Source organism: Mus musculus, chromosome 17 (assembly GCF_000001635.26).
Source record: "Mus musculus strain C57BL/6J chromosome 17, GRCm38.p6 C57BL/6J".
Classification (NCBI taxonomy): Eukaryota; Metazoa; Chordata; class Mammalia; order Rodentia; family Muridae; genus Mus; species Mus musculus.
In genome coordinates, this window is record NC_000083.6 from 42819100 (window position 1) to 42842481 (window position 23382).

General features: G+C 38.5%; 1 protein-coding gene across 5 annotated transcripts in view; it reads right to left on the minus strand.

Annotated features, from left to right (window-relative positions):
- Cd2ap (CD2-associated protein) overlaps nucleotides 1-23382 on the minus strand; it is a 127821-nt gene that overhangs the window by 70213 nt on the left and 34226 nt on the right. For 3 of the 5 annotated variants that reach the window (XR_001782031.2, XM_011246263.3, NM_009847.3), the window contains exons 4-11: nucleotides 19603-19703; nucleotides 15066-15186; nucleotides 10819-11006; nucleotides 7182-7260; nucleotides 6738-6832; nucleotides 5375-5479; nucleotides 3250-3286; nucleotides 1496-1558 (exon numbers count right to left, since the gene is read on the minus strand). Coding sequence is in view for 4 of the 5 variants with exons in the window: in XM_011246263.3 (XP_011244565.1) it covers nucleotides 1496-1558; nucleotides 3250-3286; nucleotides 5375-5479; nucleotides 6738-6832; nucleotides 7182-7260; nucleotides 10819-11006; nucleotides 15066-15186; nucleotides 19603-19703 (789 nt within the window). In the remaining variant the exon portion in view is untranslated. Of the gene's footprint in view, nucleotides 1-1495; nucleotides 1559-3249; nucleotides 3287-5374; nucleotides 5480-6737; nucleotides 6833-7181; nucleotides 7261-9605; nucleotides 10067-10818; nucleotides 11007-15065; nucleotides 15187-19602; nucleotides 19704-23382 lie in introns of those variants that run through there. The other 2 variants (XM_011246264.3, XM_011246265.3) reach the window with 2 other exon arrangements.

Here is a 23382-nt window from a genome sequence, read left to right on the forward strand (position 1 = left end):
GGGAATAGTTTGGCAGTTGCTTACAAGAGGAAACACTTACCAAATGATCCAGCGATCACTGGTATTTATTTCATCCTTGGTATTGTTTCTTGGTATTTATTTAAATGAACTAAAATGTACATTCACACAAAAATCTACATACATGTTAACATCAGCTTTACTGACACTGCAAAAACTTAAAACCAACCAAAATATTCCTTACTGAGTATGATACACACAATGAAACGGTAGTAAAAGCATTTAATGAGGTGCCAGGTCATAAGAACACAGGTAGATTTTTATATACATAATAAATGAAAGAAGGCAATAAAAATGACTACATACTATGAATAACTGGAAATGTAAAAGTATAGAAACAGGTGAGAAAAAAGTGACTGCCAAAGGTTAGGAAAAGGGAAAACAGAGATTGCAGAGGACATCCAGGACAAACTAACTACTCTGATGGCACAATGGTGGATACATAGCACTGCATAGTGGTCCACCCAACAAAATGTACAACATATAGCAAACTGAACAGTATGAACTCTTGAAGATAACAGCATGTCAGTTATAAATATTACCACCAGTCATAATCAATACACTACTCAGATGCAGAATGTTTGAGGAGACTGTGCCTACAGGGGGGAAAAAGGTACATAAGAGAACTTATACTTTTGGTTTGTTATCCTTTCTTCTCATTATTTCTGAGTACGTGAGTGCATGATAGGGGTCACACATGCCACAGTACATGTATGTAGGTCACAGGACAACCGTGATGTAGGCTCCAGGAACCAAACTCAGTTCATCTGGCTTGTGCAGCAATGCACTTTACCTGCTGAGTCAATCTTGCTAGCCCTTGGTTCAACTTTCTATCACAAAAAAACTAAATACAAGAAAGAAGGGATGGAACAAGGGAGCAAGGGAGGTAGGGAGAGAGGGAAAATCACTTAAGTCACAATGATTTAGGCGAGAGACAGACAATAGACTATACTCTCAACATGGACACAGAAAACCATCCTGAAGCAAAATTCAAAGTTCTGCCAATCTATTATATATATATATATTTTAAATTCTTACTTTCCTAAACTTAACAATATAAAATGTTGACAAAATAAGTGGTTTCTTAGAAAAACTTTCCAAGTTCATATGCAATGAGATTAAAAAATACCTAGTAATCACCATAGTTAAATTCTAAAGGATTTTGACATTTTATTTTCTCCAAATCACTATAAAAATAACAGGTCCATTATCTAGTACCTAGGTTTTTTATACATAATATAAAACAATAAATATTCCATCTTACTGAAGGATTCATTTAACCCTAACCCTAATCCTAACGCTATTCCGTAAGATTAAAGGTTTAACTTCGTATCAATTTGACACAATACTCATTACTGGAAAACTTTTAGTGGTGCAGAGTAGAAATCAGCAAGGACATGAAGAAAGTGTAAACGATCTACTGAGGTGGTCATGTTTCTTTAAAAGATGATCAAAGAGTAAGGGGGGTCAGCCTTACCTTTTTCTTCAGCCTTTAGAGGGAAAGCTTTCTTCTCTGCAGCTGACAGGTCAGGCTTTGGAGCTGGGAAGTAGGAAAGAAAGTGAATACTAACTTTTAAAAATAATATACACAGAAAGAACAAAAATATGGTAATTCCTGGCACTCAAAGAAACACTAGAATTCAAAATAATTTATTCATGTATATTTGGATTAACACCACTAGTGTTCCCTTATTTGGCATCTATATATAAGACTTTGTTTTATTTCAGTTGCAAACCATATAACAGGGATGGCATAATTGTAACACACCTGAAATTCTGGCACTCAGGAGGCAGAGGCAGAAGATCCTAAGCTTGAGGCTAACATGAATTATCTAGTTACCTCAAGGTTCACCCTCAGCTACATAATAAAAACACTGTCCTGAAAAAACAAAAGAAAACAAAAACCCAAAACAAAAAGAAAAACACACACACACAAAATCTCTGACCTGTATTTAGGTATCTAGGAATACTTGAATAAAGTAGCATTTGTTCAAAATAAATACATGAATAAAAAAGTAGACTATGGGGCCAGATACTATGGCACACACCTCTAAACCCAGCACTAAGGAGACAATAGCAGGCAGATAGATCAGCCTAGTCTCCACAACAAGTTCAAGACAAGGCAGATCTACAAAGTGAGACCTGAAGAAAGAAAGAAAGAAAGAAAGAAAGAAAGAAAGAAAGAAAGAAAGAAAGAAAGAGAGAGAGAGAGAGAGAGAGGGAGGGAGGGAGGGAGGGAGGGAGGGAGGGAGGGAGGGAGGGAGGGAGGGAGGGAGGGAGGGAGGAAGGGAGGGAGGGAAAGGAAAGGAAGGAAAGGAAAGGAAGGAAAGGAAGGAAAGGAAGGAAAGGAAGAAGAGAGAAGAGAAGAGAAGAGAAGAGAAGAGAAGAGAAGAGAAGAGAAGAGAAGAGAAGAGAAGAGAAGAGAAGAGAAGAGAAGAGAAGAGAAGAGAAGAGAAGCGAAGCGAAGCAGTGAGGTGTAGTCCTCCAGAAGACCCAGGGTTAAATTCCCATGCCAATGTGGCAGCTATTACAACCATCTGTAAGTCTAGTCCGAAGGTAGACCTGGTGTCTGCCCTCTTCTAGCCTCTACAGCAATGCGTGCACATGGTGGACAGACAGACAGACAGAACAAGCATATGCATAATTTTTAAAATTAAGTATTTCAGCCATGTCATTCTAACACAGATTTAAACTGGATTAGCTTTATTAACTCAATATTCCAATTACTGAAGTACCCAAGCTACCTCTAAGATCCCCGGTTTATTTTATTTTTGGAGACAGAGTCTAACTATGTAGTCCAGGCTGCCTTGAACTTCTTTTTTTTTTTTTTTTTTTGGTTTTTCGGGACAGGGTTTCTCTGTGTAGCCCTGGCTGTCCTGGAACTAACTTTGTAGACCAGGCTGGCCTGGAACTCAGAAATCTGCCTGCCTCTGCCTCCTGAGTGCTGGGATTAAAGGCGTGAGCCACCACCGCCTGGCAAATTTACAATTCTAAAAGTGCTGGGATTACAAATGTGTACCACCATCCCTGACTGTATATCATTTGTACTTTTAAAGATATTGATGAACATTTAATGCAAGTGAACATTTAATTTTGTACAGATTTAAAATATCTTAATATTAATTTTGACTGAATTTGCTCATAAAATTCAATGGTCTACCCTTATTGGTTTTTTAACTTAAAAATATGAAAAATAACAAACTAAACAATGCTTTTGTTGTTTTTACAAACCTGGACCTTTTGCAGGAGGAGGTGGTTTCTTTGGTTTCTGGGGAGAGGGGAAAGAATTAAAATTAATTAACTATTTAAAGGTAAGATGAATTAATCTAAATTATATTGTTTCTCATCTCATTCTTGCCAAAAATAATAAAATATTAAAAATGTGACAACTCTAGAAAGGGTCACTAAAATATATATATTATTACATCCGAACAGATTCCTTGATCAAAAGTTAGTCAAATACTTTTTAAAAATTAATTAGGTAAGACCAAAAAGTCTTGATGAGCAAAATGTTTTCATGCTCATTTAATTAGTTTTACATTTCTAAACATCAATTTGCCTTTCTCCGTAGCTAAGGAATACAAACCTGGTCAGAAACACATGGAGGGGGAGTCACAGATAGGCCCAGTGGAGAAACTACTACTGATGTTTTCTATACAGACAAAATATAAAATGTATACTCATAGTGTTGCTCCCTGCCTTAATCAAAGCAGTTTCTATTTTCAGCAACCTACAAACAAGCTAGTGCCGAGAATAAACTACTTGTCAGTACTCAGCACTAAGTTGTCTACATGTCTCGTCTCACGCCCCCCAACAAAGGCTTGGGAACACTGTAGAAGCAGATGCAGAAAGAATGTGAGAGACATGGCGTGGGAAGGAGTGCCGTGAAGAGCTGGTTTTGGATATGACGTGCATTGCATCCATGAACTCAAAGCAGCAGTGGCTACGTGCACAAGACTGAGCCCATCCGCACTGCACCATGCATTGAGGAGGGCTCAGAAGGTACCCTCCCCACCCCCACTTCTCACCCCCCCCCACCCCTCCCCAACCCTGAGAAGAGAAAGGCAGTGAATGGATCCTTAGGGTGTGTCGTTTTTTCTGTGCTGGAGCCACTGCTTTTTTCTGCCCTTGCTCAAGGCTCAAGTAAATAAACCCCAGCCCCAGTCAATGGCAATAAATACAGATGATTCCAGACAAAACCTAACTACTACGAACATGAAACTGAAGGGCCTGCTGGAATGGAAGGGTCTAGTGAGAAGGGGTGTGATTAAAGGGATAATGACTCGAGCAGAATGTAAAAGCGAAGTTTAAAAAAAAAAAAAAAACTTAAAATACATAAAGAGTAGCAAGTAGACAGGCATAGCTTTCCTTCTTAAGTCTGAAGAATTCTCATAGTTACAGTTAAAGACAAAAGTCTCCTTTCCCCTCAATTTCTAAGCATTAATTCACTTTTAAGACTTTATTTAAAGTCTTTTAAAGTTTCTAACACTTTTAATTATGTTGCTCCAAGTTGTAAAAAGTAACATAATAAATGCAGAAAAAACAGCGCTCACTCATTGAGGAAAGACTAAAGTAGACTGAATGCAATATAGCAAAGGAAAGACCTCAGACAAGCTAAGCTTCTAGAATTGCCAGCGGTGGACTTAATTAAAGACCCCAAGGATTAGTGTGCTTCACATAGGCTGGAACTGAAGATGACAGGGCTGTGTATATCTAACTGCTCTGCCTTCTGATTTGTAAGCTAAGGCAGCCTTGCATGTGGACAAAGTGTCAAGGCATCAAAAGGCAGACGAGCTAGTACAAACGAATGATTCAGTGTTTTGTTAATACAGAAATAAAACCTGTATAAGGAGGCTCATGCTCAGCTTCAAATTACCTTAAGTTGATACTTTTCATTAACATTAAATAATTTCATTCAGAAAATTAAGAATATATTCAATTTATATAAAGCCAGCTTTTTGGCAAGTCAGAAAAGGTAAACAAGTGAAATGGGGTTTTCAGGAAAATGTCAAGAATAAGATACAGGGGGCTGGAGAGATGGCTCAGCGGTTCTTCTGAAGGTCCCGAGTTCAAATGGCAGCAACCACATGGTGGCTCACAACCATCTGTAATGAGATCTGACGCCCTCTTCTGGAGTGTCTGAAGACAGGTACAGTGTACTTACATATAACAATAAATAAATCTTTAAAAATAATAATAATAAGATATAGGACTAAAATATAATACTGTTTCATGGCAAACCAATTGTTACTTAAATGTACAATCATATGAAACTATGAAATTTGTCTAGTAGCAAATGTAAAAAACATTATTGAAAAAACATATTATCATCATTAAAATACAAAGCAAATCTTACTGGAAAGTCTTTATCTAGTTCACTTATCTGAACAGCAAAGTTATCTGGAAACACTCCTTCTTTACCGTTCAGTTCACCCTTCCACCAGCCTGCTTCTCCAGTCTCCTAAAATGCAAACCAAACAGTTACATTAATGGAAGCTGTGTGTGTGTGTGTGTGTGAAATTTACCATAATCCTGTTCCTATCTCTGCAGGCATGAGCTGGTAGTTATCATTAAATGAGAGGAAAGCTCACAATGAGCTAAGAAAGTGAGGAAGTCCATTAGCTTTAGAGGGAGGGCAAGGGCTGGCTGGGGTAGGCAACCTAAACACTAGTATAACGTTTTCCTAGAACAAAATATTCTCTGCACATTAATTTCAGCCTGAGTTACAAAGCTGGGTTTAATACCTAGGTGTGGCTGACAACTCCCAGATCACTGAGTTTGAGGCCAGCTTAGGGAGGTCCATGCTAGCCAGAGCAAGACCCCTTCAACAACAACAAAAAAACACAAACAAACATCTGGGTTTAATGTTTTAATACATCACAGAATTATAGAAAAGGTAAATATTTATTATTCTCTTGTAAGTAATAACATTCTGTCCAGCAGAGCACTTTTTTTACATGGCCTTAGAATCTATCCTAATTTAAGCAATCATTTATTTCTTTAAAATAGGTGTACTAAGACTAGGAACATGGCTCGGCAGATAGAGGGGCTTGCCATCAAGCCTGATAACCTGAGTTCAAACCCGGTGACACACAGTGTGGAATCTGGAGAGAACCAATTCCTGCAAGTTGTCCTTGGACTTTCACATGCGTGGCGTGTGTACCCCTGCCATAGATTCACCCATTTCACAAGGGAAGATGAGTCCCACACCTGTTACTTACTAATAAACATTTAGGTTGTACAATTCTTGGAGTTAATAAAGGAATACATAATGTGATCACTGGTCATTTCTTTTTCTTTTTCAGATTTCTTATTTTAAACATTTGGATATTTTGTCTACATGTGTGAATGCATCATGCACATGTCTGATGCCTGCAGAAGTCAAAAGAGGGTATCTGATCCCCTGGAACTAGAGTTACAATGGATCCAAGCAACCATGTGCGTGTTGGGATCTGAACCCTGGTCCTCTGTAAGAGCAGTAAGTGCTCTTAGGTGCTCAAACATCTCTCCAGCCCCGGATCACTGGTTTTTAATATATCAATTTTAAGTAATACGCAAGACAAAAACCTTTTAAAAGAATCACTTTATAAGCTTGTATTTATGTTCCAAGTTCCCAGAACCCCAAAACAAAAATAAAGTCCCAGCCCATCTGAAGTTAATGCTCCACAGGCAATGCAAGAAGGTACTGCTGTGAGGGATGGCTCACTAAAATATCTTACCTTACTTATCAAATGGATAATCTCCCCTTCTCTAAATGTAAGTTCATCTTCATTGGTTCCTGTATAGGGAAATAATGTTCTACAATATTCCTTAGCTGAAACAAAAGAATGTAAATACTGTGACTTACAAGTTGATTAATGTAGCAGGTACTTATTAAGCCTCTGTGCTAAGTAATATACTCAATAAGCAATTAAAGGTTAAATAATTTTAAAACGTATAGTCAACATTAAGAAAAAATTTCACTATCACTCAAATATTACTCAGTGTCTGATATGTATCAGGAATAGATAAACTTCAGAGAGAGTCTAAAATCTAAAACACAGCACAACAAAATTCTCACCCTCATGCACTATTCTGGGAATTAGTACAGTGTCACACGTCCGTCTGTTGAGTTAGTAATATAAAAGCGTATTTATACTATAGTGGTTTATTTTAGAGCTTACCTTTAATCTTGCCATCAACGTCTGGTTTTGTTACCTCCACATTCTGAGTTCTAGATCCCAGAGGCTGTAGGATTAAAGGCTAGAAGAGAAAAAGACACTATTAACTAGCTTAAGTTAAAATAAAAATAATACACTTTTTAAAGACTTTACTTTTTTTGAGCTGGGGAGTGTAGCCACCTGGGGCCACACTAACTGGGTTCCGGCGTGGGAGGCCAGAGCTGTATGGGAGAGAACTGCGAGAGAAACCAAGAGACTAAGACAGATTTCCGATCAAGGCCCAATGTTTACTAAGAGTCTGTGCTTATAAAGCGGGGAGGCCCATCCCCTGCCACACCAGGCTTCTTGATGCTTTGTTGCTAAGTTGCTAGCACTAGTCTGTCAGAGCTGTTAGCATTAGGTCTAAGTCCACAGGTTGTTGGTTATGTCAGGGATCCCTCAGGAAGACAGGTTCAGCCTCTCAGGGTAGGCGGAAGGTTCCACCCCGGTGGACTCATTCTCAGTGGCAGCAAGGTCTGAATTAGCCTGCTTCAAGGCTGGGAGAGGCTGCGGGAGAGATGGCTCAGTGGTTGAGACTACCTGTTGCTCTTCCAGAGGATGCCGGTTCAATTCCCAGCACCCACCTGGTGGCTCACAACCATCTGTAACTCTAGTTTCAGAAGATACAACCCCCTTTCTGGTCTCCAAAGGTACTAGGGATACATGTAGTACACAGGTACACGTGTAAGCAAAACACTCACACACATAAAACAAATAAGTCTAAAAATATATTTTAAGATTTTACTTTAATTGTAAATGTATGTATATATATGCCTGCATGTGGAAACATGCACATGAATTCAGCTACCGTAAAGGCCAAAAGACAGTTTTGGAGCTCGAAGTACAGACGGCTGTAAGTCTATTTTTATTACATGATAGGTGTCGTGCATGTATGTTTACCTGTGCACCGAGTGTCCATGGAGGTCAAAGAGGACAGTGGATTCCCTGGGACTGGAGTTATAGACAATTGTGAGTAACCATGTAGATGCTGAGAATCTAACCCAGGTCCTCTGGAAAAGCAGCCAGTGCTCTCAACCACTCAGCCATCTCTCCAGTCCCAATAGCCAGTATTTTTTAAAACAATCTAAAACTATTAACTATACTCTCGTATTCACATTATGATTGAATAATAAAATTTCTAAAATAAATGTATATTGAAACTTAATCCTTACAATTTTCTGCATCAAGTGAGGCTTATCAATCTCGTTTTTACATTAGGAAGCAGCTAAGCCATCAAAGCAGCAACTGCAGCCCTAAAGCTCAGCTCTCAACCTACAAAGCCGCAACCGCATGCACTCTTAGCAGCATTAAACCTTGACACTGAGGGGGTTTTGTAAATTTATGTTACTTATCTATTATTTGAGAATTTCTTACAAGTATACAATGTATTTTTGAGGCTTCATATATGAGTATTGCATCTACACCACTCCCATCCATGCATCCCTGAAATAGAGGGAATATTTAGCACTCTCTGAATGAAAATATTTAGGTACTCCAACACAGCAAGCTTATATAGTCTACTTAGACATTTCTCCATACAGTATGGAAGGTCCTGCACCACCTTCAACAAGTGTTTCCTTGAGTATCAATAGACAGAATTATATATGACAACAGTCTTCAATGGTTAAAAATACTAATATACTGATAATTAATCTATCATTATTTTTCTGTGTGTGTCTTCCAAAATACTCACTTTAATTTCTCCCAGGTTTAACTAGATCTTTTAATATGGTATTATTCTACTTTATTAAGTAATGTAACTCTGAGATTACTCACTAATAACTGAGTAGTGGATATCATTAATTATGACTGGCAGGATATTAATATAACATCATTAATCAAATGTTAGAGCTCAAAGTATCCCTCATAGTGCAAGAAGCTATAGAATACAATGTCACAAAACTGAGAGTTCAGTCCATTATAGCCCATAATTTATTCTGTCTTTCCTTTACATTTTTTTTTTTTAAAGAAAGCATTTCACTATGCAGTCCTAACTGGCCTGGAAATTGTGATGTAGACCAGACAAGTCTCAAACTCACAGAGGTTTGCCTGACTCTGCCTCCTGAGTGCTGGGATTTAAACATATACATCATCACACTGGACTAGGCCCTAAAATCTTAATGCCACTTAAGTCTCAAAGATCAGAAAGGACAGGAAGCAGAAGTGCTCTTTCCTGAATCCACCTCACAATTAAATAGAAAACGATGTAGCAAGCAGGTAGAGAAGAAAACTTTTGAAAACCACTATCTTGAGAGAAAAACAAGGAATTTCACCGGCCAAATGAAACGTAGCTGAATTGAGTAAATAATGAAATGTCTTACACTTCTAAGAGCAAGGGAGGTACAAATGAGAATTGCAGGAGATGGCACGGCAGGTAAGTGCACTTACTGCTTTTAAAAACCCAGGTTTGGGTCCCACCATCCTCATAGCAGCTCATGTACACAGACCTCCAGTTTCCGAGGATCCAGCTTCCTCTTCTGATATCCTCCGGCTCATGTGTGCACATGTAACACACATATACACACAGGCACGCACACACATGAAACTATTTTTAAAAATGAGACTTACAGGGATTAAGTTAATTTCCTCTGGAGTAACTGCTTAGTTTGTATCTCCAAAATACAGACGCTGGGGACAGAGACCTCCAAAGAAGTGTTCAAGCCTGCAGCCATCTCCCCGAAACAAAATCTTATAAACTAGAGACTGTTCACTTGACTCCAGTTTTAAAATGCTGGTAAAATGCTAATAAAATTATCCAATCACTCAGAAGTGATGTTAGTAAATTTAGTTACTATTGGGACTCCGGAAAGCCAGGTGGCGGCGCACGCCTTTAATTTCAGTTCTTGGGAGGCAGAGGCAGACTGGTCTGAGTTTGAGGCTACCCTGGTCTACAGAGTGAGTTCCAAGACAGCCCAGGGCTACACAGAAACCCTGTCTCAAACAAACACATATAATCCAGAGAAAAGTGGAGTAGCACTTAGGTAATTTAATATTTCTTTTAATATTCACTTTTTAAAATAACGCAATTTTAGGTATCTATTAAATTTAAAAAATAACAAATTTTAGCTTTAAAAGACAAAGAGAAAATATTTCCTTTTTATATTTACACTGATATAAACAAAGGCCTTATGGCTGCCACTAAGAAAAGTCTATCTAGGACTTACCAGTTAATAAGCATCCTAATTTTATGACACCAAGACACAATTACAAACCATTACAAAGTTCAAGTTTCCCCATAAGCTTCTCATTCATAAGTCCCTATGACCCCTAAAAGGAAATTAACAAACTTTCAAACTTTTATATCTTAAAAAAATGCTTAGTGATGAGGGGAGAGCTCCCAGGAGGACCTAGAGTCACTAAGACATCAGAGCGGCCTGTGGATCACATCTGTGAAGCATTTTCTGATGGCTGGCTCCTATGGGAATCTGTGCTTACCTGAGCAACGTAGAAAACAGCTTTACTCTATGGTTCCTGTCTCCATTCCAGCTTGAGTCTTGCTTTGACTTCCCTCAATAACAGACTGAGCCAGACTCTTTCCTCCCCACAAGTTACTTTTGGTCTGTATATATTATAGTGAGAGAGAACCAAGCCAGTACACTACCTTTTCTGTTTTTTTCTCCTCTGTTTCACTACTGGAAGTTCTTGTCCGAAGTTTCACAGAGCCTTCTTTAAAGATGTCTCCAAATCCAATTCCTCGGATTTTCTTTGGCTGTGCAACTGATCCGGGAGCAGGTTCACTCCCATTCCCCGGAGATGGCAACGGTGAGGTAGGGCCAGTCAAAGGAACTTCTACAAGAATAATTTCTTTTTGAAGAATGACACCCAAACTTTACATTACTTTCTACAATATCTGTGCCTTATACTATGTAATTTTAAAAAGGAATGATGTCAATAAGATAATAACATGGCACTCAAACATCCTAGAGCAGGATGTATATTACATTGAATTCTGTTGATAAATTGAATAAAACAACTATTCTAAGTATATTTATTTGTATGACTAAGAAATTCAGGAGACAAGCACTAAGGATTCTTAGCGAGATGCTATAGCTTATATAAAGGTTCGTGTGTTAAGTCTGGTGATAGAACATTTAAGAGGTGGCCCCACTAGGAGATGACTGATTCATGGAGAAGGAGTAACGCTGCTGTTAGGATTTGTAAGAACAGATTAGTTCGTCAAAGAGTGCTGGACTATAAAGGAAGCTTCACAGCAGTAGCTCTTTTCCAAAAGGAAAAGACCCTTTGGTATTAATAGAACCATCCTAGATTTAGTATGTCTTATACAGAATACCAAGTTCTACCTCTCTTGTAACCTGTTTTGAGGCTCTGACAGTATACTTACCAGTTTGGCAATCCTGGCCTGTCAATTTTCAGACCATTTATATTTAATAATTACTGATATTTAAATCCATTAACTTTCTACTTGTATTATTTACTTACTTTTATTCCTTTTCTCTCTTTTTCTCACCTTGGTTATCCCAGTATCAATTAGCATTCTGTTTTAACAGAATACTAATTAAATACACCTCTACAATAGCTCAAATGTACACTGACAGTCACTGAACTATCTCACTAGTCACTCTAAAATCTGTCCCTTTAGTTCTTTCATTAAATTTATACAGCAAATGCTACTTCACATTTTGTACCCTCATGTAGTGACATAAAATACTTTTTAAAAAATCCCAAATATAGCCAGGCATGGTGGCGCACGCCTTTAATCCCAGCACTCGGGAGGCAGAGGCAGGCAGATTTCTGAGTTCGAGGCCAGCCTGGTCTACAAAGTGAGTTCCAGGACAGCCAGGGCTATACAGAGAAACCCTGTCTCAGGGGGGTGGGGGGGAGGGGACGGGGACTATCTCCAGCAACAGCATCCTCATCAACCCAAAGACTACCTGGTAATCTCTGGGCCCTCTTCTTCAGTCTCTCTCCACAGTCCACCATCATTAGGTCCTATGTAATATAGCATCTACTTCATAGCTCTGCCATTCAATTATCCATGTCTCTCCATCAACACAGCATTCTTCTAGTTTAGACAAATACACTTTCTACCTAAATCACCAACATTCTCTCAACTGGTCCTGTACCTGACTCTCCAGCTGTACTCTCCACCCTACAACCAAAACAATCCAGCTGTTAAAACAGCTGGTCACTTTATGCTCCCCTCTAAGCCTTCTCTGTGATTTAGTGCCTTAGCCTGAGTTTCTTCATCCTAAACATTTACCACATTCAACTATTTAATGGCAATCACTCTGACCTGAATGTCTTTCAGGATCTTGAAAAGCCTATGTCTTTCCTTCACTCTTAAGTATGCTGAGGCACTGCCTATTTATTGAAGGCCTCAATAACATAAATGACTTCTTCAAAAAGCTTCCCCTTCTTACACACATCTATAGTACCATGTTGTTTCTTGTCACAAATATTTGTAATGTGTCAATCTATATTAACGTTGACCTATTTAATAAATAGCCTTTCATTCTGAATGCAACTAAAGCTTCACAGTTGGAGGGGGAAGTTGCTTTCTTATTAATCACTGAATCCCCAGAGTCTGGCACAGTACAAGCACTCAATATACTAAAAAGAAACAAACTATGGGTGTTAAATTAAGTAAACAGCAGTATTAATATGCAGGATTTCCTTTCAATCTTTGACTGTTAGATCTCATATTTAATGTGCCTCTACTGACACGTAAATGGACTCTCAGATCATTGCTCAGACATCTCAATCATTGGTGAGGAAAACTAGAATCCAACAGGGAAATGACAGGGCAACAAAACTAAGAAATGCCTATTACCTTATTTCCTGTTCATGCCTTCTACACATTAAGTAGTGTAAAAGAAAGGAGCAGAAGCCCAGCTATAATTTATATTTTAGTATAAAGTGGATAATCAGGAGTTCCAATTTCCTCACCCTTTTTTTTAATTACTAATTTTTTAAAGATTTATTTATTATTATATCTAAATACACTGTAGCTGTCTTCAGATGCACCAGAAAAGGGCATCAGATCTCATTACGGATGATTGTGAGCCACCATGTGGTTGCTGGGATATGAACTCAGGATCTTTGGAAGAGCAGTTGGTGCTCTTAACCACTGAGTCATCTCTCCAGCCCCAATTTCCTCACCCTTAAAGAGTACACCAATACCCTCAAAAGTTAAGTTTCACTTTCTAAACTGTTTGAAAAGTTCTCTATATACCAAAAAAGAGTACTATTCTTTCACTCATTGGGCATCAACATGTCACACTATTCCACAAAATAGGTATTTGGCAATTAACAAAAATTTATATATTCTAATAAGTAGTTGGCTACACATGCCCATGTGTGCCCATGCTGCACACACACACACTCACTCACATTAATGAAGAGCAAAGTCTGCTTCAAGAAGAAATCAAATAAAAGACAAATGAAATTAAAGGGTTGGAAGTGTCTGGTGTTTTATACAGAACAGTCAGGAAAGGCATCAATACTGATGTGATTAATAAAAGAATGTTAAATAAGACAAGAAACTATCAGAATATTCCAAAGAGCCTTCCAAGCAAAGGCCCAGTGTGGTCACTACCCAAGTGTTCTGCATTCAGACTGAACCAAGTAGAAATGTGATTAGGTACATTTTGGCTTCTTCTTTACTCACTTTTTCTTGTTTCTACTTTTAAACACAGACACCTATTTACATTGCTTTAGGTACTATGGTGGTCTGAATAGGAATGGCACCCATAGACTACAGTTTGAATACTTGGCCATTATTTTCCATTATAAGAGCTTCTGTGTTCATGGTTCTGTGTCTCTTCAAAGCAATAGAAACCTTAAGACAAGCATTATAAATAAAACTGGAAATTACTTAATATACAATCAGATGTGTCTAAATTATATGCAAATTCTATGACATTTTAGAAAGAAACTGTAGTCCTCTGATATTCATACCTGTATCGAACCTTAAAAGCTAGTCCCCAAAATACTAGAAAAACAATGCACTGAATCCACTCAAGAAAGACCAAAGCAAACACTCTTCAAAAGTCCCAGTGTCCAGACAAGAAGATAGAAAATAAAGGAACGAGTCTAAAGACAAGAAATATTGTGTGTGGTTCTGAGACCAGAAGGAAAAGGGTCATTACAAAAGTACAATAAACCAATTAAAGAAGTCTAGGAATAAACTATGTGTGAAACAATATCAATATAAAGTATCCTAATTTGATGGTGATAATAATGTAAATATGAGACTATCCTTGTTCTCAAAAAATTAGTAAGATTTTAAAAACAGATATAGAGAGAACATGAGCAACAGTTAGCACAAGGTTAACTGTTAACAGTGCATATATCTGTGTAAAGAACTCATGAGAACTCTTTCTTTTTTTTATGTTTACCCAAGTTTAAAGAAAAAAAAAAAACAACATTTCTAGTACATGTCTGTAATCTCAGCACCTGGGAGGCTGAGGCAGGAGAATTACCATGAATTTGAGGTCAACCTGGACTGTAGTAAGACCCTGGTTCAGAAAAAAACAAGCAAACGAACAAAATTCTTCAAAAGATGGATTTGGCTACAGAGAAAACAAAATCTGGTATAAGAATGCAGAAAATAAAAGTAAGATGCTCCTGTAGATTTTCTTGATTATTAAGCTAGGCCATTAACAAACTCAGCAGTTCAAAGAGTTGTACAGATAAGCAATGGGGTAAAACAGAATCAGGGAAATAAAAAGAACAAAGTATTCGACCGGGTTACTTTTTTTTTCCCTTTTATTCCCATGATACTTTGGTTTTTAAAACTACATTAGCTGAAACTGACTAAGCACACACAGGAAAAATTCTAAGTAAGAGATACAGCCAGAGTCGCACCACTTCAGCATCTCCACCAACCTGATTCCTCCTGAGCGTTGTGAGTTTCACCATCCTCTGTGGACTCTAATTCTTTCACAAAGTTTGAGGGAAACAGTCCCAACTTATTGTTCAGGGTTCCACTCCACCAGCCTTCTTCTACCTGAAAAAGTTCACAGCTCAAAAGTAATAAAATTCTTTTAAGTGAAAACCTTCATTCTATGGGGAAAAAGAAGAAATGGAGCTGTAAAGATAAATGACAGGTAATGATGTAAAAGAAGCACTTAAAAAAAAGAAAAACAAAAACAAGGGAATATGATGTAAGTGGATAATATTTCTAAAACAGTATTAATTAGTCATGCATGGAAATAATCATATTACTTGCATTTTGCAATGTTTACAATGAGGACTTACAACCGATTACATCCTAAGAAGCAAATGCTTTTTATTAAACTGACAGATAACATAGTTAAATGTATTAGCTGAGAAAATACATAGCTCCTGACTGAAATAGCACTCACACATTACTGGGCCTTGCTTTATAAAGATAACATGTTTTAGTTTAATAATTCTGTTTGAACAAAGTTTAATAACTCTTAAGAATATGAATCCCCAGACCAGTGAAATCTCAAACCAGTTAAATGATTCATCAGGTAAGGTGCTTGCCTACCTTAACTAATCCCTGAAATCCACACAGTAGAAGAAAACTGACTCCCAAAAGTTGTCCTCTGACCTCTATACATGTGCCATAAGCATAAAACACACACACACACACACACACACACACACACACACAGTGTGCGCACACTCAGAAATTAAGAATACAGAAACTCAGAGTTCAATTCCCAGCACCCATCATCCCAGCTCCTGGAAATCAGCCGCCTCCAAGCAGCTCAAGTGCCAGCACACACATGCACACAGACTCGCACACACAGGCAGAATTAGAAATAAATTTTAAAAGAATAAAATGTAAAAACATTTATAAAGATATAATTTCCTAAGTGGTATAAAATTTTATTTTCCCCTTCAGTTAAACAACGACAAAATAATTTTGTCTTTGTCTATTTCTTTATTGTGTTCACTTTACGTGTATGGGCATTTGCCTGAGTGTTTGTCTACGTTCCACATGTACGTAACCCCACCCCCACCCCCACCCAGCCGTAAGAAGGTGTCGGATGCCCTAGGATTGGAGTTACTGTGGGAGGTGCCTTGTGAATGCTGTGAACTGAACTGAGATCTTCACGAAGAGCAGCCAGTACCAAGTCACCTCTACAGCCCTGAAAACATTCACTTTCAAAAGTCCATCTAACAAGCACCTCCTTCTAAACAGAAATAGCCTCATGCAACAAATTCTTTAATAAATCATTTATACTCACTAATAACAAGATTGCTTAATTTCCATAAGTTAAAAAACATTCAATAAATTCCTTTCAAATATATAGTTTCTGCTATGGATGCTAAAGGGTTTTAGTAACAGTAAATTTTGTCAAGAATACTGCTCACTGTCACCATTTCCTTATCAGCATTACATGTGACATCACAGCTAGAAATATCTCATTTAAATAAATAGTTTTCAATGTTACTAACCTTATAACTGAAAATAAACTTTTCTCTACATAAAACTTTTCTTGCTGTCTTGGAACTCATTAAGTAGACTGGGTTGGTCTCAAACTCACAGAGATCCACTTGTCTCAGCCCCTAGATTAAAGGCATGTGACAGCCTGAAAACCAACGTTTGATAAGTAATTCATGGAACAGGTGCTCATTATGTACAAGTCATGAGGTTACTGCTAGTAAAAGATTCAAATCTTGCCTCTGAGAAATCCCTTCCTTGCCTTTGCTGAAACAGGAAAGTTGGGAGATTATTAGACTATAGCAATACCAACTCTTTAATAAAACAATTTAATAAGCACATAGCTAGAACACGATGTAACTGTTAGGCTTGGCAGCACATGCCTTAAATCCCAGCACTCAAGAGAAAGAGGCAGGCCAATCTTTCTACATGCCAAGCCAGCCATAACTACATACTATTTGTCTCAAAAAAAAAAAAGCGCAAAAGTAAACTAATAAAAATACAATGTAAAAATAAGCACTATAATCAAAGCGGAGCTGAAGTGCAATAGGCACAAGCTTGGAAGTACCGGAACCTTCTCCCCTAAAAGCAAATGACCAAAAAGCTCAATAGTGAGCCACAGTAAAATCTTCTAGATAAAAAGCATGCGGGTGAAAAAAGTCACATCAAAATAAATGACAGTTACAGACAGTATAGTTGAAATACAAATAGCTAGAAAACAGTATATTTGGGATGGAGCAAAGCAGCAAGCAGCAAGAGCTCAGAGGTTTTAGCAGACTGAAGGCAATAAGAAACTGGGCATGATGACTTGTGTGACCATAGAACTTACACTACAAGGGCGGAAGCTGCTTTGAGTATGAGGCCAGACCAAGCTAAATTGTGAGTTCTAGGAAGTGGGCTAACAGAGTGAAACCCTGCCTCAAAGGAAGAAAACCTAGGATAAAGGATTGAAAATTACAGAAACACAAAGTGTGCTATGGGATTAAATATGACAAAATTCCACAGACACAAAGAAAGAACATCAACTCATCATTTAAACTCCAAATATCGGCAATTAGTTAAGAGTTATTTAATTAAGGAATTCTTGGGGAGAAGGGTGGTAAAGATCACTCATTCACTCATAGCAATGATGAACTGGGTATCCTGTCCATGCCTACAGTCCCAGAGCAGAGGCTGAGGCAGGAGGAACACCAGTTTAAGGTCGGTCTGAATGAACTATGAGATCCTATCTCTAAGAGATAAAAACACAAACTCATTTGAAAACAGAATGCAGTCTAGCCTGTTGGCACATGCCTATAACACCAGTGCTCGGGAGGTGAAAAGAAAGGTGAATTTGAGGCCAGCCTGAGCTATATAATCAGACTCTGGCTCAGAAACACCAAGGGCCCACTGTGCGCAGAACCCTGAGTTTAACTGTTCCATCAAGGGAGGAGAAGGGCTTTCAAGACACACAAGTTAACAAGCTTCACACATTCAAACTCAGGCCACTGCATGTCAGGCATATATGAAGATAAGGTATCTCACACCACAAATCCGGTCCCATCAAGAACTGATCATTTCTGTGCTCTGCCCTTTCACTCTTGATAGTTTTCTAAGTGGTTCTATCATTTCGTAGTCCAAAGCTAGACTGTAAAAAGCACTTCCTCATGCTTGCTGATACAGCTGTACTTGGGAGTTGTGAAACTGCCATGCAAATCAAAGCACCCTCTATTCAAAATGTAGTCCAGATTTCAGACTAGGGAATATTTACAGTAACTTTACTGAAAATCTGAAGCTTTTTGATAATGTCAACAGGTTTCAGAATCTGGCCCATTTCAGATTTGAGATCTGACATGCTGCCATACTTGAACAAATCTAATGCAAATGGGAAGGACTCTAAATAGCTGTCCAAGTGGCAGTTCAAGTCTTCAAGGCTGTCAGACATTAGGAGTGAATAAAGGAGCTTTCTTACGAAGGCTCTCACCAGCCCTACTTCTAAACCTTTCCAGCTGAGGCTCCAAACATCGCAGAACGCAGACAAGCCAACCCTCCTATCTGCATACTTGAGCCACACAACCCAGAAGCAAATTAGTAGTTGTTTTTGCCACTAATTTTAGGTTAGTTTCTTATGTATCAAGAATAACAGCAATAAGCAATGTGATTCTGTGACTCAATCTCTACCTCTGAGAAATGAAGATAAATATTCCTTCTCTTAGACTAACGTTCAAAGGAAATAAATGTGATCGACTTATTCAGCACAGTCCTCTGACATAGCACCGGCTCAATAAACCTTAACTGGTGTCACTATCAAATAACAGAGCAGAACTGCCTTCTGTATAACTATCCGAGAAGTTAACATAAACATTAGTGATAAATGAGAAATTATAACACAAGATCAATTTCTGCTACAATATATTTAATCAAATCACACTTTTGAAAACAGCATCCCCAACTGTCGAGCAAAGCTTCTAACATTCCTTCAATGAGAAAAGAAATTAAATGCAACAATCCAAACAAGACAGACTTTAAAGCAATTTCAGCGTTGCACCCCTACACCACTCCTGTTGCTACTTTGTGCCAAGAGCAAATTCAGAATCACAGAAAAGGTTCGTCAATGTTTGGGGTTATTTAAATAACATTAAGTTTACTTTTTTAGCACTATTATAGTGGTGTGTGTACATAATGTGAGTGTGGCTGTGCACATGCAATGTGCAGTAGAGGTCAGAGAGGAACATGGTAGAGTAATTTCTCTCTCTGCCTTTATATGGGTTCCAAGGATGGACCTTAGGTAAACAGGCTTGGGTGAGCTATCTTGCCAACACAAAACTGTATTAATTTTAAGCTTAAAAATATTTATTTTTAGTCCTTAAAGCAAACACACAAATATTATGGAACAAGTATAAAACTGTGTCTTTAAATTTGCTTTTGTGACATAAATTTTCACTAATTTGTATATTCCGACAAAGCCCTCCTCTAGAAGCCACACCATCAAGCTGCTAAGCTACTGCCTATGTACACAGTTCTTACCTCTTCAATGACGTCAATGACATCCCCCACGATCAATTCCAGTTCGTCCTCATTTTGTGGAGAGTAGTCAAAAAGAACTTTACACTGACGCTTTTTTGTCTCTGCAAGAAATTATTTTTAAAAGTAAGAAAGATCTTTAACATAAAAAAACAAAACAGCACCTTTCGTCACATACCACAATTATATGATGTATAAAGAGGAAAAAAACAAATGATTTAAACAGCTAATCTCAAGCAACACCTGGGTGGTTTATAAACACCTCTCCCATGACATATTATGTTCACCGCCAGAAAGTGCAATACTTTTCATAATAGAAAACATGGATATGCCTGGTCCCTCCAATTACACAAAAGCAAAACATCCAAAACCAACTTTCAAGACTACGAAGACATTTTGACAATAAAATGATTGTAGGCAAGCTCCTCCCATGGTGATTTTCAGACTACTTACTGATCAAAGCCTAGGAATATTTAAAATACACTACTCTTAAAGAGAAGCCCCCAGTACTCCCTTTACAAAAGAAAGAGGGGAAGGGGAATGGAACAGGAGAGAGAGGAGGAGGAGGAAGCAGTCTGGCAATAGGGAACAGATGAGCTCAAACACAGAAAAACAAAAGCCTTAGAAAACCTACAGCTGCAGAGTAAGAGAGAAAAATATCCCAACATCCGTGTCCCTAGCTCTGCAGCTTGGAACCCTTTCCCCTCTGCTGGGATAAAGGTGAAAAGAATCAGAAAACTATCAGCACAGACACTAGCACTCCTACTCACAACCCTGGAAGCGTACATTCTAGAGAGAAGCTGAAATACATCCACTAGCCCCCTAGGATGCTATAACCAGGAGGCTTCTTGAAAACATGATTTTCTGAATCTGGACAGCCATGTCTCAGGGGGTCATACTTGACCTAGTGAAAAGACACTGATACAAATTCATCAAAAGAAAGGTATACTGAAAGAATCTGGTATAAGGGATATAGAGTGAAGGGTGAGGTGTTAGCCACAAAAACTAAATGATTAAAGAGCCCAGCAACTAAGATGAAGGTGTAGTTAATCCCAAGTAGACTTCTCTCAGCTCTCAGCTCCACGCAGGAGGTTCCTGTCTCTAACAAGATGAAGAAAAGAGCTCCAAGTCTATTCTCAACCCACACAGGTACATTGGGGCAGTTTCAAGTAATGTTATTGTAACTTAAGTCATTGGTTCACAGCTAAAGTTGGCAGAGAAATTGTGTCTGGATGTGTTCTTCTTTCTCCTACATTTCTGTCTGCACCTAAAACTAAGCTGCACAGGTCTAGCTGCAACCATTCCTGCAATGCCCCTGGTAGATGGTATAGAGGAAGAAAAGCCCATCTCAAGCATACACACCAAGAGAGAAGGAGTCTGAGGTTTCACACCTGAATGAGCATACCTATAGCAGCAGATCAGAGACATTTAACTTTCTGCTTCTATCATTACTACAGTATCCACTGTATCAGTCTTTACCATACCTTGTACAATCACACACAGTGACAGAGCAGAATGCTTTATTTCTGTTCTAACTTCCTAGAGAGCCACTGGACTTGTACCAATCCCTAGCTGGACTCTACATAATTACTAGAGCTGCATATTCACATAAGAGAGTCAGTATAAACAGTGCCTGAGAAAAACTTCCATTACCAAAAGGACTACCTCTCCCAGGGTAGGAAGGGGTTACACCACACAGAATGTATTCCACCACACAAAGCCTGGAATTCCTCAGGATCTCTACTCCTGTGTCACCACACAGTGGCTCTTTCCAATTCCAATATTAAGCATCGGTTATGCTCAACTTCCATAATCACACCAAAGAAACTCTTAAGGAGTAGAGAGTGACAGCAAATAGTACCAGCTAGAAATAAACTCAACTCTGAATAACAAACTATTACCCCAAGATTTATCTTCGGTCTGATTTATTTATGAAAGGGTCCTGGTTGAATCCAGACTTACACTGAATTTAGGACCACCTGTCACTGTTTCTCAAACCGGCTGGCCTCATTTACATAACACCAATAGTGTACACATCCTCCTTTTTTCCACATTTGCATGTTTTTCATAGCAACTGTTATAAACAGAATAAAATGGTGTCTTTCTCTTGCTAAACTGAGAGGAACTGTGATAGTATGGATGAGAAGTGTTCCCCACAGGCTTGAATAACTGAAGAAGTGGCTTCCAGCGGTTGGTACTGTTTGGGTAGGTTTGGGAGGTGTGGCCTTACTGCAGTAAACATATTAGGGCTTCACTCTAATTCCAGTTTTGACTGTACTTCATGCATGCAGTTGAATATGTGAGTTCTCAGCCTCCTCTTCCAGCTGCCATTACTCCCTGCTATAAAGTCTTACCCCTCTAGAGCTCCAAGCCAAAATAAACTCATTTTAAAATTGCCTTTGATTGTGGAATTTTATTACATCAACAGAAAAGTAATAAGCTTGCCTAGCTCCAGCTGGGATCTACTCCTATAATATCCTTAGCCAGCTGAAAAGAAAAAGATCAGGAAAAGAAAAGACCCAATCTATCACCCCACCTCATGCCCAAAGAAAGGGATGTTCTGTTTTAGTATCCATAGCCTTTAAATCTGTCTAGCCTGTGCCAAAGAAGAAACATTGTCTTTTTACACCCAGAATTAAGAGTTATGGAGTTTATAATGGGCAGAGATCACAAATTACTCTTCTGTGGGTTTGAAAATTCCCAAAGCACAGAAACTGTACAAAAAGATACAGCTCAGGGCTGGAAAGATGGCTCAGCGGTTAAGAGCACTGACTGCTCTTCCGAAGGTCCTGAGTTCAAATCCCAGCAACCACATGGTGGCTCACAACCATCCGTAATGAGATCTGATGCCCTCTTCTGGTGTGTCTGAAGACAGCTACAGTGTACTCACATATAATAATAAGATAAAAAATTAAAAGAAAAAAAGATACAGCTCTATGCTATTCCACTCAACTATCTGTCACCAGTCTCCAAAAGGTCACAGTCTAGGCCCACTAGAGTAGCTAAAGTGTCCAGCGGAAAGCAGGACAGCTGATGCACAAACATTACCGGAATATCACAATTCCTGGAGCACAAAGGATTAAAAATAAACTTTCAACTGGTCTGGTTATTAAGAAATCTTCATTTTTCACAAGAAAATAAAATCTTTTGTGGTGTAACCCAGTGCTATAACCCAGAAAGCAGCAGTTTTCTTAATGGGCAATGACATAGCAAATAACACTGTGACATTAATGGGGCTGTACATATATCATTAACACCTCATATTTACATTGGGAGTGGAAGTCTTCGTAACTGCCAATCACTTCATCTCGCAAGAGAGTTATGGACTACATTGTAAAAGATATTATAATATCAACAATCTCAGGTAAGGATGGTAAAACAATTTGTAGGCTGGCAAATGACTCTGGGCTGTATAACCTAAGTTTGATTCCCAGAACCCATCAAGTAGAAAAAGACAGCACCTTCCACAAGTTTGCACATACACACACGCACACACACTAGGTAGGCACGTACATACGTAGGTAGGTAGGTAGGTAGGTAGGTAGGTAGGTAGGTTAGGTAGGCGGGCGGGTAGCTGGGTGGGTGGATGAGTAGGTAGGTAAGTGGGTAAGTGGGTAGGTAGGTGGTTGAGTAGGTAGGTAGGTAGGTGCATATGTAGGTGGGTGAGTAGTTGGGGGCTGGGCAGGCAGATGGGTGCAAGAATATGCATTTCTAAAAATATCCACTTATTTCTCAATAAATCAGACTGAACACAGAGTTTAACAGGTTTTTTTTTTTAAATGT